This window comes from Leucoraja erinacea, unplaced genomic scaffold (genome assembly GCF_028641065.1).
Source record: "Leucoraja erinacea ecotype New England unplaced genomic scaffold, Leri_hhj_1 Leri_424S, whole genome shotgun sequence".
NCBI classification, from domain to species: domain Eukaryota; kingdom Metazoa; phylum Chordata; class Chondrichthyes; order Rajiformes; family Rajidae; genus Leucoraja; species Leucoraja erinaceus.
Window position 1 is genome coordinate 94,773 of NW_026576325.1, and position 17,577 is coordinate 112,349.

Sequence of the window (17,577 nt, forward strand, 5' to 3'; positions counted from 1 at the left end):
ACTGTGCAGATGCTGGAAAATCGAAGGTATACAAAAAAGCTGGAGAAACTCAGCGGGTGCAGCAGCATCTACGGAGCGAAGGAAATAGGCAACGTTTCGGGCCGAAACACTTCTGGAAATAGGCAACGTTTCGGGCCGAAACACTTCTGGAAATAGGCAACGTTTCGGGCCGAAACCCGGAAGGGTTTCGGCCCGAAACGTTGCCTATTTCCTTAGCTCCATAGATGCTGCTGCACCCGCTGAAAGTCTAAAAACCACCTGGCTTACAACCAAAGAAAGCTCACCAACATACCTACTTCCTCACAAGACTCTGGGAATTTGGCACTTTGGCAACTCCGACAGATGCATCACATGAACGACACTGTCGGGCTCAATCACAGCTTGGTTTGGCAACAGCAATGCCCAACACGCAGGAGATTGCTGGGAGTTGGAGATGTAGCCCAGTCCATCACACACACCACACTCCCCACCATTGTAGATGTAGCCCAGTCCATCACACACACCACACTCCCCACCATTGTAGATGTAGCCCAGTCCATCACACAGACCACACTCCCCACCATCGACTCCATCTACACTTCACGCTGCCTCGGGAAAGCAGCCGACATCATCACAGACTTGTCCCTGTCCCACCCCGGTCATTCCTCCTCCTCCTCCCCGCTCCCGTCCGGCAGAAGGTACAGAAGCTTGAAAGCGCGCACCACCACACATTCATTGATTGAATTGTTATCGATGTATTTATCCGTGTCTGTTGAGTTTCTGGGCCTTTTAAGTTGCTGCAGGTAAGTGTTTCATTGCTCCATTGTCGGTAACAATTAAAGTCTCGTAAATTTTGAAATCCAGGTATAAAGGAAATTGGACTCAGGTTGGCGAGGTGGCGCAGCGGGTAGAGCTGCTGCCTCACAGCGCCAGAGACCCGGGTTTGATCCCGACTACGGGCGCTGTCTGTACGGAGTTTGCACGTTCTCCCCGTGACCTGCGTGGGGTTTTCCCCGGGTGCTCCGGTTTCCTCCCACTCTCCAAAGACGGGCAGGTTTGTAGGCCAATTGGCTTTGGTTAAAAATTGTAAAGTGTCCCCAGTGTGTGTAGGATAGTGCTCGTGTACGGGGTGATCGCTGGTCGGCACGGACTCGCTGGGCCGAAGGGCCTGTTTGCGCGCTGTATCTCCAAAGGCACACCTCCAGATTCAGGGACAGTTTCTTCCCGGCTGTTATCAGGCAACTGAACCATCCAACCACAACCAGAGAGCGGTCCTGAACTACTATCTACCTCATTGGAGACCCTTGGACTATCCTTGTTTGGATTTTAATGGGCTTCATCTTGCACTAAACATCTTTCCGCTGACTGGATAGCATACGACAAAAGCTTTTCACTGTACCTCGATACACGTGACAATAAGCTAAACTGAAACTGAACAGAGGTTCAGTCCACTGAACTAGAATCACATGTCCAACAATATCAAGAGGGTTTAACAAGGAACTGCAGATGTCATGAAGAAGGGTTTCAGCCCGAAACGTCACCTATCCATGTTCTCCACAGATGCTGCCTGACCCGCTGAGTTACTCCAGCACTCTGTGAAACGTCACCTATCCATGTTCTCCACAGATGCTGCCTGACCCGCTGAGTTACTCCAGCACTCTGTGAAACGTCACCTATCCATGTTCTCCACAGATGCTGCCTGACCCGCTGAGTTGCCTACTCCAGCACTCTGTGAAACGTCACCTATCCATGTTCTCCACAGATGCTGCTCTGACCCGCTGAGTTACTCCAGCACTCTGTGAAACGTCACCTATCCATGTTCTCCACAGATGCTGCCTGACCTGCTGAGTTACTCCAGCTATTTTTGTCCACCTTCAAGAGGTCGTCTCCTGAGTTGGGACCACCAGCCCACATCAGCGACTGAACTGAAGTTTAACGGTGGAAGGCCAAGCATTCAGTGCCTGCAGTTCCCAGCTACCCACAAGGCAGATACATTCCCCCGAGATACTCACTTGATGAAGTACTTGGTGCCATCCGTGGTGTGAGACTCCTCCCATCCGTAGGGCAGGCCTGGGGGGGAGTAGAGGGAGAGGCAGTGAGAGTCCACAAAGGAAGATCACCCACTCCAACACTGGCCGGCCACGGTGGCGCAGCGGGTAGAGCTGCTGCCTCACGGCGCCGGAGACCCGGGTTCGATCCCGACTACGGGTGCTGTCTGTACGGAGTTTGCACGTTCTCCCCGTGACCCGCGTGGGTTTTCTCCGGGTGCTCCGGTTTCCTCCCACACTCCAAAGACGTGCAGGTTTGTAGATTGATTGGCTTGGTGTATTTGTAAACTGTTCTTAGTGTGTGTGTAGGATAGTATTAGTGTGCGGGGATCGCTGGTCGGCACGGACTTGGTGGGCCGAAGGGCCTGTTTTCGCGCTGTATCTCTAAACTAAACTAAAATCGCACATCCCCACAACGTTTAGTTTTAGTATCGAGTTTGGTTTGCTTAAGAGATACAGCGTTGGGGATGATCAGCCATGATCACGTTGAATCACACTGCAAGGTGACTTGGATAGGCTGGGTGAGTGGGCAAATGTTTGGCAGATGGAGTATAATGTGGATAAATGTGAGGTTATCCATTTTGGTGGCAAAAACAGGAAAGCAGACTATTATCTAAATGGTGGCCGACTAGGAAAAGGGGAGATGCAACGAGACCTGGGTGTCATGGTACACCAGTCATTGAAAGTAGGCATGCAGGTGCAGCAGGCAGTGAAGAAAGCGAATGGTATGTTAGCTTTCATAGCAAAAGGATTTGAGTATAGGAGCAGGGAGGTTCTACTGCAGTTGTACAGGGTCTTGGTGAGACCACACCTGGAGTATTGCGTACAGTTTTGGTCTCCAAATCTGAGGAAGGACATTATTGCCAAAGAGGGAGTGCGGAGAAGGTTCACCAGACTGATTCCTGGGATGTCAGGACTGTCTTATGAAGAAAGACTGGATAGACTTGGTTTATACTCACTAGAATTTAGGAGATTGAGAGGGGATCTTATAGAAACTTACAAAATTCTTAAGGGGTTGGACAGGCTAGATGCAGGAAGATTGTTCCCGATGTTGGGGAAGTCCAGGACAAGGGGGTCACAGATTAAGGATAAGGGGGAAATCCTTTAAAACCGAGATGAGAAGAACTTTTTTCACACAGAGAGTGGTGAATCTCTGGAACTCTCTGCCACACAGGGTAGTCGAGGCCAGTTCATTGGCTATATTTAAGAGGGAGTTAGATGTGGCCCTTGTGGCTAAGGGGATCAAAGGGTATGGAGAGAAGGCAGGTACGGGATACTGAGTTGGATGATCAGCCATGATCATATTGAATGGCGGTGCAGGCTCGAAGGGCCGAATGGCCTACTCCTGCACCTATTGCCTATTGTCTATTGTCTATTGAAACAGGCCCTTCAGCCCACTGAGTCCTCGACAACCAGCAGTCACCCGGTTACACGAGTTCTATCCTACACTCTAAAAACATAGACAATAGGTGCAGGAGTAGGCCATTCGGCCCTTCAAGCCAGCACCGCCATTCAATATGATCGTGGCTGATCATCCACAATCAGTGCCCCGTTCCTGCTTTCTCCCCACATCCCTTGATTCCGTTAGCCCGATGAAATAAATCTAACTCTCTCTTGAAAACATCCAGTGAACCGGCCACCGCTGCCTTCTGTGGCAGAGAATTCCACAGATTCACAACTCTCTGGATGGAAACGTTTTTCCTCATCTCATTCCTAAATGGCCGACCCCTTATTCTTGAACTGAGTGATCCTTGGTTCTGGACTCCCCCAACATCGGGAACATTATTCCTGCACCTAGCCTGTGCAATCCATTAAGAATTTTACATGTTTCCATAAGATCCCCTCTCATCCTTCTAAATTCCAGTGAACACAAGCCCAGTCGACCACATTCACCACCACCTGTCGAGCCAATCAATCTACAAACCTGCACGTCTTTGGAGTGTGGGAGGAAACCGGAGCGCCCGGAGAAAACGCGCGCAGGTCACGGGGAGAACGTACAGACGTCGTACAGACAGCGCCCGTGGTCAGGATCGAACCTGGGTCTCTGGCGCTGTGAGGCAGCAGCTCTACCCGCTGCGCTGTGTCTTGCAAAACACGGCACCAAATTAAACTAATCCCATCTGCCTGCACGTGGTCCATATCCCTCCATTCCCTGCATATCCATGTACCTGTCTAGAAGTCTCTTAAACACCACTATGGTCCCTGCCTCCACCACCACACCTGACAACGCATTCCAGGCACCTGTGTGTAAAAAATCTGTCCCTCTCACCTTAAAACTGTGCCTTCTAATCCTTGGGCAAAAAGGTTCTGGCTGTCTACCCTATCTATGTGCATGCATAATTGAGGGAGGAGATGTTAAAGACTAGAGGGCACAGTTTTAAGGTGAGAGGGGAAAAGTCTAAAGGTGATGTGCGGGGCTTGTTTTTTCCCCACAGAGGGTGGTGGGTGCCTGGAACGCGCTGCCATGGGTGGGAGAGCATGCTGACCGGTTGCATCGTGGCTTGGTTCGGCAACTTGAGCGCCCTGGAGAGGAAATGACTACAAAAAGTAGTAAACACTGCCCAGTCCACCATCGGCTCTGACCTCCCTTCCATCGAGGGGATTTATCACAGTCGCTGCCTCAAAAAGGCTGGCAGTATCATCAAGGACCCACACCATCCTGGCCACACACTCATCTCCCCGCTACCTTCAGGTAGAAGGTACAGGAGCCTGAAGACTGCAACGTCCAGGTTCAGGAATAGCTACTTCCCCACAGCCATCAGGCTATTAAGCCTGGCTCGGACAAAACTCTGAACATTAATAACCCATTATATGTTATTTGCATTTTATCAGTTTATTTATTCATGTGTGTATATATTTATACAATGGTATATGGACACACTGATCTGTTCTGTATTCATGCCTACTATGTTCTGATGTGCTGAAGCAAAGCATGAATTTCATTGTCCTATCAGGGACACATGACAATAAACTCTCTTGAATCTTGGTGGAGGCAAATACGGCCGTGGTGTTTGACGTTTGGACGGGCACGTGGATGTGGGGGGAGCGGAGGGCCCTGGATCACATGCAGGCAGAGGGGATTAGTCAAACTCGGCGCTGTGTGTGTGTGTGTGTGTGTGTGTGTGCGTTTGTGTGTGTGTGTGTGTGTGTGTGTGTATGTGTGTGTGTATATGTGTATGTGTGCGTGTGTGTGTATGTGTGTGTGTGTGTGTATGTGTGTGTGTGTGTATATGTGTGTGTGTGTGTATATATGTGTGTGTGTGTGTGTGTGTGTGTGTGTGTGTGTGTATATATGTGTGTGTGTGTGTATATATACATACACAGGTGCAAAGCCGTTTATCTGAAATTCCAAATAACGAAAAGCTCCGAATAACGGACATTTTCCCGATTTCCCCTTTATCCTTAAACTGTGTGAGTGTGTGTGTGTGTATATATGTGTGTGTGTGTGTGTGTGTGTGTGTGTGTGTGTGTGTGTGTGTGTGTGTGTGTGTGTGTGTGTGTGTGTGTGTGTGTGTGTGTGTGTGTGTGTGTGTGTGTGTGTGTGTGTGTGTGTGTATGTGTGTGTGTGTGTGTGCGTGTGTGTGTGGTGGTGTGCATGTGTGTGTGTGTGTGTGTGTGTGTGTGTGTGTGTGTGCATGTGTGTGCATGTGTGCGTAGGGGTCTATTGCTGTGCGGTGCTGTTCTCTTTGTGAGTATGTTGTCCGTGTGTGAATGTTTCAGCAGCCACTGCTGACACTAACACGGCCTGACAGGCCCGTCGCTGCTGCTGATATTTATAGAAGGAGTCCAGAGCTCTGGCAGCAGGAGAGACAGAATGTCAGGAGCTGCAGGATGCCCCGAGCCATACAACCCTGCACTGCACTTTGTTTCAGTTATGTTTAGACACACAGTGCGGAAACAGGCCCTTCGGCCCACCCAGTCCACCCCGACCAGCGATATTAACACTATCCTACAGGTGCTAGGGCCAATATTTACATTGCATACGGTTTGGAAACGCTAGAGGCAGGAAACAGGTTAATTCCCGGGATGGCGAGACTGTCGTATGTTGATAGAATGGAGCGGCTGGGCTTGTACACTCTGGAGTTTAGAAGGATGAGAGGGGATCTCATTGAAACATATAAGATTATTAAGGGTTTGGACACGCTAGAGGCAGGAAACATGTTCCCGATGTTGGGGGAGTCCAGAACCAGGGGCCACACAGTTTAAGAATAGGGGGTAAGCCATTTAGAACGGAGACGAGGAAACACTTTTTCTCACAGAGAGTGGTGAGTCTGTGGAATTCTCTGCTTCAAAGGGCGGTGGAGGCAGGTTCTCTGGATGCTTTCAAGAGAGAGCTAGATAGGGCTCTTAAAAATAGCGGAGTCAGGGGATATGGGGAGAAGGCAGGAACGGGGTACTGATTGGGGATGATCAGCCGTGATCACATTGAATGGCGGTGCTGGTGCTGGCTCGAAGGGCCGAATGGCCTACTCCTGCACCTATTGTCTATTGGGAGGGGTGTGGGGTTGGAGGTGGGGGTTACAGGAGGGGGGGGGGTGATGGGGGCAGGGACAGGACGGGAATCATGCGGAAGGCTAGATAAACAAGTTAGTGTGAGAAATAGCTGGAGTTGCCAGCAGATATCTCAGGGTATCTATAAATAGAGAGAGAGGCAGGGAGGAGGTGGATCTGTCGACCGGCACGGATTAACCCGGCCCTGCAGCGGGTAGTGCGGACCAGCGGCTCGTTCACAGTCAGTTCACTTTAGTTTATTGTCACGTGTACCGAGGCAGCATCTATGGAGTGAAGGACTAGGTGACGTTTCGGGTTGAGACCCTTCTTCATTCTTCTCTCCACAGATGCTGCTTGTCCCACTGAGTTACTCCAGCTTTTTGAGTCTAATAACGAAGGGATACAGGGAATCGAACAGTGGAACGAGTTAATAGACGATAGGTGCAGGAGTAGAGGCCATTCGGCCCTTCGAGCCAGCACCGCCATTCATTGTGATCATGGCTGATCATCCCCAATCAGTACCCCGTTCCTGCCTTCTCCCCTGACTCCGCTATCTTTAAGAGCCCTATCTAGCTCTCTCTTGAAAGCATCCAGAGAACCTGCCTCCACCGCTCTCTGAGGCAGAGAATTCCACAGACTCACCACTCTCTGTGAGAAAAAGTGTTTCCTCGTCTCCGTTCTAAATGGCTTATCCCTTATTCTTAAACTGTGTGTGGCCCCTGGTTCTGGACTCCCCCAACATCGGGAACATGTTTCCTGCCTCTAGCGTGTCCAAACCCTTAACAATGTTATATGTTTCAATGAGATCCCCTCTCAAACTCCAGAATGTACAAGCCCAGCCGCTCCATTCTCGCAGCATATGACAGTCCCGCCATCCCGGGAATTAACCTTGTAAACCTACGCTGCACTCCCTCAATAGCAAGAATGTCCTTCCTCAAACGAGGGGACCAAAACTGCACATGGTCCATCAGTTGTGCTTAGCTGGCCAGATCCCCATTGAGAATCATAGACAGTACACACAGATAAACCAGCCACACAGCACATCCACAGGGGCAATAGAATCACTGTGATTATTAAAAAGGCACGAATAATTACACACACACAGACCCACAGTGGCTGCAGGAGGTTGGACAAGAAAAGTTTAAATTTAATTAGACCAAAATCCAGCTGATAATTAAGTTTCCTTAGATTTAGTTTTTTTAGTTTTTAGTTTGGAGATACAACGTAGAAACAGGCCCTTCGGCCCATCGAGTCCGCGCCGACCAGCGATCCCCGCACACTAACACTATCCTACACACACACACACACACACACACACTAGGGACAAATTTGCATTCATACCTAGCCAATTAACCTACAAACCCGCACATCTTTGCAGCGTGGGAGGAAACCGGAACGCCCGGACTGAGGAAACCCACGCAGGTCACGGGGAGGACGTGCAAACTCCGTACAGACAGCGCCCGTAATCTGGATGGAACCCGGGTGTCTGGCGTTGTGAGGCAGCAGCTCTACCCGCTGCGTCCTGTTTCCCTGCACCGGATATTGTTACTGTCCTGTGGAATTTTATATGGCATTTATGTACTATGCATTAAGTCCATGCATTATTTATGCACATTGTATGGTGATTTATGCAGATCCATGTATGATTTATGTGCAATTGATGTTAAGTTATGTTAATTCATGTATGATTTATGGTTTTCTCTGCGTGTATCTGCCCATGTTCCTGTGATTTTGCTGCAAGATTTACATCGCTCCTGGATCTTACAGGCGTGTTCCGTCTGATGACAAGGCTCGTCATCAGTTCCCACGCCTCTCAAGTCGTTTTCATAAGATCATAAGATCAGAAGTGATGGGAGCAGAATGAGGCCATTCGGCCCATCAAGTCCACTCCGCCACTCAGTCATGGCTGATCTATCTCTCTCCCTCCTAACCCCATTCTCCTGCCTTCTCCCCATAACCCCTGACACACGCACTAATCAACAATCTATCTATCTCCACCTTAAATATATCCACTGACTTGGCCTCTGTGACTAAGAATTCCCCATGTTATAGGAAACATAGAAAATAGGTGCAGGAGTAGGCCATTCGGCCCTTCGAGCCTGCACCGCCATTCAATATGATCATGGCTGATCATCCAACTCAGTATCCCGTACCTGCCTTCTCTCCATACCCCCTGATCCCTTTAGCCACAAGGGCCACATCTAACTCCCTCTTAAATGCAGCCAATGAACTGGCCTCAACTACCTTCTGTGGCAGTGAGTTCCAGAGATTCACCACTCTCTGCGTGAAAAATCTTCTTCGCCTCTCGGTTCTAAAGGATTTCCCCCTTATCCTTAAACTGTGACCCCTTGCCTGGACTTCCCCAACATCGGGAACAGTCTTCCTGCATCTAGCCTGTCCAACCCCTTAAGAATTTTGTAAGATTCTATAAGATCTAGGAAGATATTATCAAGCTGGAAAATTATACGGAGAAGATTTACGAGGATGTTGCCACGACTTGAGGGCCTGAGATATAGGGAGAGGTCGACAAAATGTAAGTTCCGCATCTCTGTGGTGCGTTTGGATTCAAGTCTGCTCTGTGTTGTCACTAGCTACACAGGTTATGCTGCCTATATTCCCGCTGAGCTCACTCCAAAGAAGGGACTCTGTGAAACGTCACCTATCCATGTTCTCCACAGATGCTGCCTGACCCGCTGAGTTACTCCAGCAGCATCTATGGAAACGTCACCTATCCAGGTTCTCCACAGATGCTGCCTGACCCGCTGAGTTGCTCCAGCACTCTGTGAAACGTCACCTATCCATGTTCTCCACAGATGCTGCTGCACCCGCTGAGTTACTCCAGCACTCTGTGAAACGTCACCTATCCATGTTCTCCACAGAAACTGCCTGACCCGCTGAGTTACTCCAGCACTTTGTGTCTATCTTTGGTTTAAACCGGCATCTGCAATTCCTTCCTACACATTTGATTAGACTTTACCTTGCACCAAACGTTATTCATAGCATGTATCTGTACACTGTAAGTGGTTCGATTGTAATCATGTGTTGTCTTTCCGCTGACTGGTTAGCATGCAACAAAAAGCTTTTCACTGTACCTCGCTACACGTGGCAATAAACTGGACTATGAACAGCTCAAGCAAATTAAAACTCTACTTCACTGCTCATTTCCACTCATTAGAAATGGATAATTTTAAAGATGTTCTGTGTTAGTCCTCACCTGTAGCTGTTCAAGAGCTTTCATTTCCTTTCCTAATGGATGTGAATTCTCTCTCTCTCTCTCTCGGCCTCACAGCACCAGAGACCCGGGTTACACCCTGACTACGGGTGCTGTATAAAGCAAGCACATCAGCGCCTCTACTTCCTGAGAAGATTACGGAGAGTCGGTTTGTCAAGGAGGGCTCTCTCTAACTTCTACAGGTGCACAGTAGAGAGCATGCTGACCGGTTGCATCGTGGCTTGGTTCGGCAATTTGAGCGTCCTGGAGAGGAAAAGATTACAACAAGTAGCAAACACTGCCCAGTCCATCATCAACTCTGACCTTCCTTCCATCGAGGGGATTTATCGCAGTCGCTGCCTCATAAAGGCTGGCAGTATCATCAAGGACCCACACACCATCCTGGCCACTCACTCATCTCCCCGCTACCATCAAGTAGAAGGTACAGGAGCCTGAAGACTGCAACGACCAGGTTCAGGAATAGCTACTTCCCCACAGCCATCAGGCTATTAAACCTGGCTCGGACAAACTCTGAACTCTAACAGCATATTGCACTTAATCTGTTTATTGATGTGTGTATATATATATATTCTATGGTATATGGACACACTGATCTGTTCTGTAGTCATGCCAACAATATTCTGTTGTGCTGAAGCAAAGCAAGAATTTCATTGTCCTATCTGGGACACGTGACAAGAAACTCTATTGCGGGGAGGAGTTATGTCCCAATTTAAGTCGACAAAGGGAACTGCTGACGCTGGTTTGCAAAGAAAAAGCCATACAGAGTGCTGGAGTAACTCAGCGGGTCAGGCAGCATCTGTGGAGAACATGGATAGGTGACGTTTCACAGAGTGCTGGAGTAACTCAGCGGGTCAGGCAGCATCTGTGGAGAACATGGATAGGTGACGTTTCACAGAGTGCTGGAGTAACTGGACTGCAACGTCCAGGTACAGGAATAGCTACTTCCCCACAGCCATCAGGCTATTAAACCTGGCTCGGACAAAACTCTGATCATTAATAGCCCATTATCTGTTTATTGATGTGTGTATATATATATTCATTGGTGTATGGACACACTGATCTGTTCTGTATTCATGCCAACAATATTCTGTTGTGCTGAAGCAAAGCAAGAATTTCATTGTCCTATCTGGGACACGTGACAAGAAACTCTATTGAATCTTGAATCTTGTCTGTACAGAGTTTGTACGTTGCATTTAGAACGGAGACGAGGAAACACTTTTTCTCACAGAGTGGTGAGTCTGTGGAATTCTCTGCCTCAGAGGGTGGTGGAGGCCGGTTCTCTGGATACTTTCAAGAGAGAGCTAGATAGGGCTCTTAAAGATAGCGGAGTCAGGGGATATGGGGAGAAGGCAGGAACAGGGTACTGATTGTAGATGATCAGCCATGATCACATTGAATGGCGGTGCTCTCTCGAAAGGGCCGAATGGCCTACTCCTGCACCTATTGTCTATTGTTCTCCCCGTGACCTGCGTGGGTTTTCTCCGGGAGCTCCGGTTTCCTCCCACACTCCAAAGACGTGCGGGTTTGTAGGTTCATTGGCCGGGTATAAATGTAAAATTATCCCTAGTGTGTGTAGGATAGTGTTAGCGTGCGGGGATCGCTGGCTGGCACGGACACGGTGGGCCGAAGGGCCTGTTTCCGTGCTGTATCTCTAAACTAAAAACTCCTCATGCAAGTATAAACACTCCTTGTCTGTCCACTTGTTAGATATGGATATTGTTTAGAGATCGGTGTTAAGTTAGCGCTCACACTTGGCTGCTAAATAGAATCATTCTTTTATTTTCTATCGGATGTAACTTTTCTCTCTATAAATAGGCACGATAAGGAACATATTATTCATGGCCATGTTATATTTATGAGCAGTTGCCACAGACTGCCTATGTCTGGCTTTTATGTAGTTTAGTTTAGAGATACAGCGCAGAAACAGTCCCTTCGGCCCACCGGCTCCGCATGCTAGCACTATCCCACACACTAGGGACAATTTATAAATTTACCAAAGCCAATTGGCCTACAAACCTGCACGTCTTTGGAGCGTGGGAGGAAACCGGAGCACCCGGAGAAAACCCACGCAGGTCACGGGGAGAACGTACAAACTCCGTACAGACAGAGCCTGTAGCCACACACTCATCTCCCCGCTACCTTCAGGTAGAAGGTACAGGAGCCTGAAGACTGCAACGACCAGGTTCAGGAATAGCTACTTCCCCACAGCCATCAGGCTATTAAACTTGGCTCGGACAAAACTCTGTACATTAAATAACCCATTATCTGTTTATTTGCAGTTTATTTATTCATGTGTGTATATATTTATATCATGGTATATGGACACACTGATCTGTTCTGTATTCATGCCTACTATGTTCTGTATGCTGAAGCAAAGCAAGAATTTCTTTGTCCTATCTGGGCCACATGACAATAAACTCTCTTGAACTAGTCAGGACGCAAACCCTGGCCTGTGGCGCAGTAAGGCAGTGTACTCACAGTCAGCCTCTATCAGGGCACGTACAGACGTACACAGTTCCTGGGCCTGTGAGCTGAGTCCCGCCACCTTGCCGCTGTTGTTGCTGGTGTTGCCGGGGCTGCTCCGTGAGAGGCTCTGAGCTGCCGGCGGTCCCGAAAACCTCCTGGCAGCAGGGCTGTAACTGGAACAGGAACAGGAGCTGCCGTTAGACACCGTGCAAGAACGGCCCTCTCTCCCCCACCCACCCACCCAGTCTGAAGACGAGTCTCGCCCAGAAACGTCACCTATTCCTTCCCTCCAGTGAAGCTGCCTGTCCCGCTGAGTTATCCCCAGCATTTTGTGTCTACCTTAGATCTGAATAAAAACCTGATCGAAATCAGAGATTTAATCACTGATTCAATTTAGTTTAGAGATACAGCGTGGAAACAGGCCCTTCGGCCCATCGGGTCCACGCCGACCAGCGATCCCCGCACATGAATACTATCCTACACACACACACTAGGGACAATTTACAAATGCGCCAAGCCATTTAACCTACAAACCTGTACGTCTTTGGAGTGCTGTAGAGTTGCTGCCTCACAGCGCCAGGGACCCGGGCTCGATCCCGACTACGGGTGCTGTCGGTACGGAGTTTGCATGTTCTCCCCGTGACCTGCGTGGGTTTTCTCTGGGATCTCCGGTTTCCTCCCACACTCCAAAGACGTGCAGGTTTGTAGGCTAATTGGCTTGGTGTAAATGTGTAAATTGTGCTTGGTGTGTGTTGGGTAGTGTTAGTGTGCGGGGATCGCTGGTCGGCACGGACTGGGTGGGCCGAAGGGCCTGTTTCCGCGCTGTATCTCTTTAAACAAATATAATGTATTCATAAATTGCCAATAATGTGCATGTGATACTAAATTATTCATAACAAGCTCACGGCCACTTTACAAGTAAAACTAATTTACATAGATTACTATTTCCCCATCATTATTGAGGATACATTCCACCCCCCGCGGAGCCCAGCGGTCCCGGAACTCCCCCAGGAGAGTACTCCCTCTCATACACCACCCAGGCACGGACATATCCCTGGTAAAGGGACAGGCAGGCAGCCGGCTCGGGTAAAGTCCTCCACCGCCTGCCGCCTTGACTCGCGGATGGCCAGCTTGGCCAGGCCCAGGAGCAACACAACCAGGACATCTTCAGCCCCCCGACCCTCTCCCCTACGCACAGGGTGTCCAAAGATGAGGGTGGTCCCAGGGTGTGAAATGCAGCCAGAAGGCAAGGAGCAGCCCCTGTAGATAGTGGAACAGGGGGCTGCAACACCACACACTCCATATACACGTGGTACACAGACTCTTCCAGCCCGCGATAGTGGCAGGCGGCTGGCGAGTCTGTGAACCACGAGAGAAACAGGTTGCATAGAAACATAGAAAATAGGTGCAGGAGTAGAGGCCATTCGGCCCTTCGAGCCTGTGCCATTCGCCATTCAATATGATCATGGCTGATCATCCAACTCAGTATCCTGTACCTGCCTTCTCTCCATACCCCCTGATCCCTTTAGCCACAAGGGCCACATCTAATTCCCTCTTAAATATAGCCAATGAACTGTGGCCTCAACTACCTTCTGTGGCAGAGAATTCCACAGATTCACTTCTCACTGTGTGAATTTTTTTTTCCTCATCTCGGTTTTAAAAGATTTCCCCCTTATCCTTAAACTGTGACCCCTTGTCCTGGACTTCCCCAACATCGGGAACAATCTTCCTGCATCTAGCCTGTCCAACCCCTTAAGAATTTTGTAAGTTTCTATAAGATCCCCCCTCAATCTTCTAAATTCTAGCGAGTACAAGCCGAGTCTATCCAGTCTTTCTTCATATGAAAGTCCTGACATCCCAGGAATCAGTCTGGTGAACCTTCTCTGTACTCCCTCTATGGCAAGAATGTCTTTCCTCAGATTTGGAGATGGGACAGGTTGCAAGAGCCTCCACCCCACGTTACCTACCATGCGCTGGTGCGGGCGGCTGCAGTGTCTGTGGGCAGATCCTTCTGGGGTACCCCAGAGCAAAGGTCAGTCAGCCTACAGTATGCACTGGGGGCGGGCGGCTGGGGCAGTGTCCGTGGAGAGGGGGAGTGAGGGTGGGGTAAGAGAGGGGGGAGAGAGGGGGAGAGGGGGAGAGAGAGAGGGGGGGAGAGGGAGGGGGGGAGGGTGGGGGGGGGACAGAGGGATAGAGAGGGGGGGAGAGGGGGGGTGGAGGGGGGGAGAGAGGGGGTGTAGAGTGATGGGGGAGAGGGTGGAGTGAGGCAGGGGGGGGGGGGGGTGGACAGGCAGTCACCTCCACAAACTGCAGCAGTTTCCCGGTCGACAGCTGGAATGTTTTGCGAGCCGCCTCGCTCTTGCGGAGTTGACAGTCCATCACGGCGAGCCTCTTCCTCAGGTCCTGTGTGTCGTCCTGCACACGGCAACACTGTCAGTGTGTGCATCAACACGCGTGTGTGTGTGTGTGTGTGTGTGTACTACATATGTGTGTGTGTGTGCGTTTATGTGTGAGTGTGTCTGTGTGTATGTGCGTGTGTGTGTATGTTTGTGTGTGTCTGTGTGTGTGTGTGTTTGTGTGTGAGTGTGTGTGTGTGTATATGTGTGTGTGTGTGTGTATTGCCGTGTGTGTGTGCGCTGTGTGTTGTGTTCGCTGTGTGTCAGCCTGTGTAGGAGCCGCACCACCTCCTCGTAATCCATCTCCATGCCGCACGCCTGGCGCTGGGCCGCCTCCGCCAGGTGGGCCCGACCCCCGGAGCCGCCCCCCCCCCCGGAAAAGCGAACGTCCCTCCTCCCCCCTCCCTCACAGCGCGCCCCCCCCCCCACGGGAACACCCCCACACGCTTTGCCCGTGCATTACCCGCGCACACGTGTTACCCCCCCCACAGAGTTGCCTGGCCGTGCCCCGCGCACAGCGTGTTTGTGTGTCTCGTGTTTCCATGTGCTATCCTCGTGTCCATCTGGCATGTGTGCGTGGCGCTGGGCCGCCTCCGCCAGGTGGGCCCGACCCCGTAGCGAACGTCCCTCCTCCACCGCACACCGCGCCTCCTGCACACGGGGAACACGTTACACACGCTTTGCACGTGCGCTACACGCGCACACGTGTTACACGCACACAGAGCGAATGGCCCTCCACCGCACAGCGTGTTTGTGTGTGTGTGCCGTGTTTGCATGTGCTATGTGTGCATGTGGCATGTGTGCGTGTGCCGTGTTTGCAAGTGGCGTGTTTGCTTCTACCCTGTTTGCGTGTGGCATGTTTGCGTGTGGCGTGTTTGCGTGTGGCGTGTTTGCGTGTGGCGTGTTTGCGTGTGGCGTGTTTGCGTGTGGCGTGTTTGCGTGTGGCGTGTTTGCGTGTGGCGTGTTTGCATGTGGCGTGTTTGCATGTGGCGTGTTTGCTTGTGGCGTGTTTGCGTGTGGCGTGTTTGCGTGTGGCGTGTTTGCGTGTGGTGTTTGCATGTGGTGTGTTTGCATGTGCCGTGTTTGCGTGTGCCGTGTTTGCGTGTGCCGTGTTTGCGTGTGGCGTGTTTGCATGTGGCGTGTTTGCGTGTGGCGTGTTTGCGTGTGGCATGTTTGCGTGTGGCGTGTTTGCGTGTGGCGTGTTTGCGTGTGGCCTGTTTGCGTGTGCTGTTTGCGTGTGCCGTGTTTGCGTGTGGCGTGTTTGCGTGTGCCGTGTTTGCGTGTGGCGTGTTTGCGTGTGGCATGTTCGCGTGTGCCGTGTTTGCGTGTGCCGTGTTCACATGCCGCGACGTCCTCACCTGTCGGACTTTCTGCAACTCCTCGCTCAGAGTCTTCCTGCTTTTCTCTGACTGGACGAGCTGGTCCTGGGGGGGGGGGGGGGGAGAGAATGTGAACGTTCCCCGTACACCTCAACCTTTAGTTTAGAGACACAGCACAGAAACAGGCCCTTCGGCCCACCTAGCCCGTGCCCACCAGCGATCCCCACACACTAACACTGGGGACAATTCACATTTACACCAAGCCACTTAGCCTACAAACCCACACGTATTTGGAATGTGGGAGGAAACCGGAGAAAACCCACGCAGGTCACGGGGAGAACGTGCAAACTCCGTACAGACAGCGCCCGTGGTCGGGATCGAACCCAAGTCACCGACGCTGCATTCTCTACTGCTGCGCCACCGTGACCGCCCGTGACTCGATGGGCCGAATGACCTTGCAACATGTAACATGCTCTCCACATCCTCTCTATCCTGGCCTTCACTGCGATGTACATTTCAATGATGTCCTCCCTCGCAAACCCTGGCTCCTTCCTGCCGCCATTCTCTCACCTTCACTTTCTTCAGCTCCTTTAAGGCTTCGTTCCTCTCGCGGGTCGTCCTGTCCAGGTCCGCAGCTCCCGCTGCCCCAGGCGCCACCACCTGAAACATTAGAAACATAGACAATAGGTGCAGGAGGAGGCCATTCGGCCCTTCGAGCCAGCACCGCCATTCAATGTGATCATGGCTGATCGTCCCCTATCAATAACCCGTGCCTGCCTTCTCCCCATATCCCTCGACTCCACTAGCCCCTAGAGCTCTAACTAATTCTCTCTTAAATCCATCCAGTGACTTGGCCTCCACTGCCCTCTGTGGCAGGGAATTCCATAAATTCACATCTCTCTGGATGAAAAAGTTTTTTCTCACCTCAGTCTTAAATGACCTCCCCTTTATTCTAAGACTGCGGCCCCTGGTTCTGGACCCGCCAAACATTGGGAACATTTTTCCTGCATCTAGCTTGTCCGATCCTTTTATAATTTTATATATTTCTATAAGATCCCTCCCCTCATCCTTCTAAACTCCAGTGAATACAAGCCCAGTCTTTTCAATCTTTCCTCGTTTGACAGTCCCGCCATCCCAGGGATCAATCTCGTGAACCTACGCTTCACTGCCTCAATCACAAGGATGTCCTTCCTCAAATTAGGAGACCAAAACTGTACACAATACTCCAGATGTGGTCTCACCAGAGCCCTATACAACTGCACAAGAAATTCACGTCACACTCTGTCTCAATGCCACACACACCACCTCACATCAGCGTTCCTCTCCCACAAGATCAGCAGTGACACTAGGCCAAGTAGACACACCAACACTCAGAAGCTCGCTGGGTCAGCTAGCATCTTGCCCAGAGTGGCTGAATCTCAAAATGGACCAGTGCCAAGTCAAGTCAAGTCACTTTTATTTCTACAGCACATTTAAAAAACAACTCTCGTTGGCCAAAGTGCTTTAAATTGGTGGAGGTATTAACGTTTTACAACAGTGGTTCATAGATTAAGTACATACATCACTACATACATGTAGCCCTCCCTCAGAGGATGTCAAGAAAGGCTTGAGAGTAAAGATGAGTTTTAAGTCTCGACTTAAAGTAG

At 50.5% G+C, this 17,577-nt stretch overlaps 2 protein-coding genes across 2 annotated transcripts; both read right to left on the bottom strand.

The window, feature by feature from the left end:
* Window positions 1-1,802: 1,802 nt before the first annotated feature.
* Window positions 1,803-14,627, bottom strand: LOC129693782 (syntaxin-binding protein 4-like). The gene is made up of 4 exons (XM_055630551.1): window positions 14,515-14,627; window positions 14,184-14,227; window positions 12,229-12,389; window positions 1,803-2,049 (listed from the first exon to the last, which is right to left on the bottom strand). The coding sequence occupies exons 1-4, from the start codon at window positions 14,593-14,595 to the stop codon at window positions 1,988-1,990; spliced, it is 348 nt and encodes a 115-aa protein (XP_055486526.1). The 5' UTR covers window positions 14,596-14,627; the 3' UTR covers window positions 1,803-1,987.
* A 444-nt stretch (window positions 14,628-15,071) lies between these two features.
* Window positions 15,072-16,716, bottom strand: LOC129693778 (syntaxin-binding protein 4-like). Its single transcript, XM_055630545.1, has 3 exons — window positions 16,502-16,716; window positions 15,971-16,036; window positions 15,072-15,263 (listed from the first exon to the last, which is right to left on the bottom strand). Exons 1-3 carry the CDS (start codon window positions 16,607-16,609, stop codon window positions 15,072-15,074), a joined length of 366 nt encoding a protein of 121 aa, XP_055486520.1. The 5' UTR covers window positions 16,610-16,716.
* Window positions 16,717-17,577: the final 861 nt, after the last annotated feature.

Excerpts from the sequence above, each read along its gene's own strand:
- LOC129693782 (XM_055630551.1), bottom strand. The coding sequence starts at position 14,595 with ATGGACTGTCAACTCCGCAAGAGCGAGGCGGCTCGCAAAACATTCCAG. Across the intron at positions 14,228-14,514 it reads AACTGCTGCAGTTTGTGGAG|AAGGATCTGCCCACAGACAC; the intron begins GTGACTGCCTGT and ends GGGGTACCCCAG. Across the intron at positions 12,390-14,183 it reads GCCGCCCGCACCAGCGCATG|TTACAGCCCTGCTGCCAGGA; the intron begins GTAGGTAACGTG and ends TTCCTGTTCCAG.
- LOC129693778 (XM_055630545.1), bottom strand. The coding sequence starts at position 16,609 with ATGTTTCTAATGTTTCAGGTGGTGGCGCCTGGGGCAGCGGGAGCTGCG. Across the intron at positions 16,037-16,501 it reads AGGAGCTGAAGAAAGTGAAG|GACCAGCTCGTCCAGTCAGA; the intron begins GTGAGAGAATGG and ends CCCCCCCCCCAG. Across the intron at positions 15,264-15,970 it reads AGTTGCAGAAAGTCCGACAG|GAGGCGCGGTGTGCGGTGGA; the intron begins GTGAGGACGTCG and ends CCCCGTGTGCAG.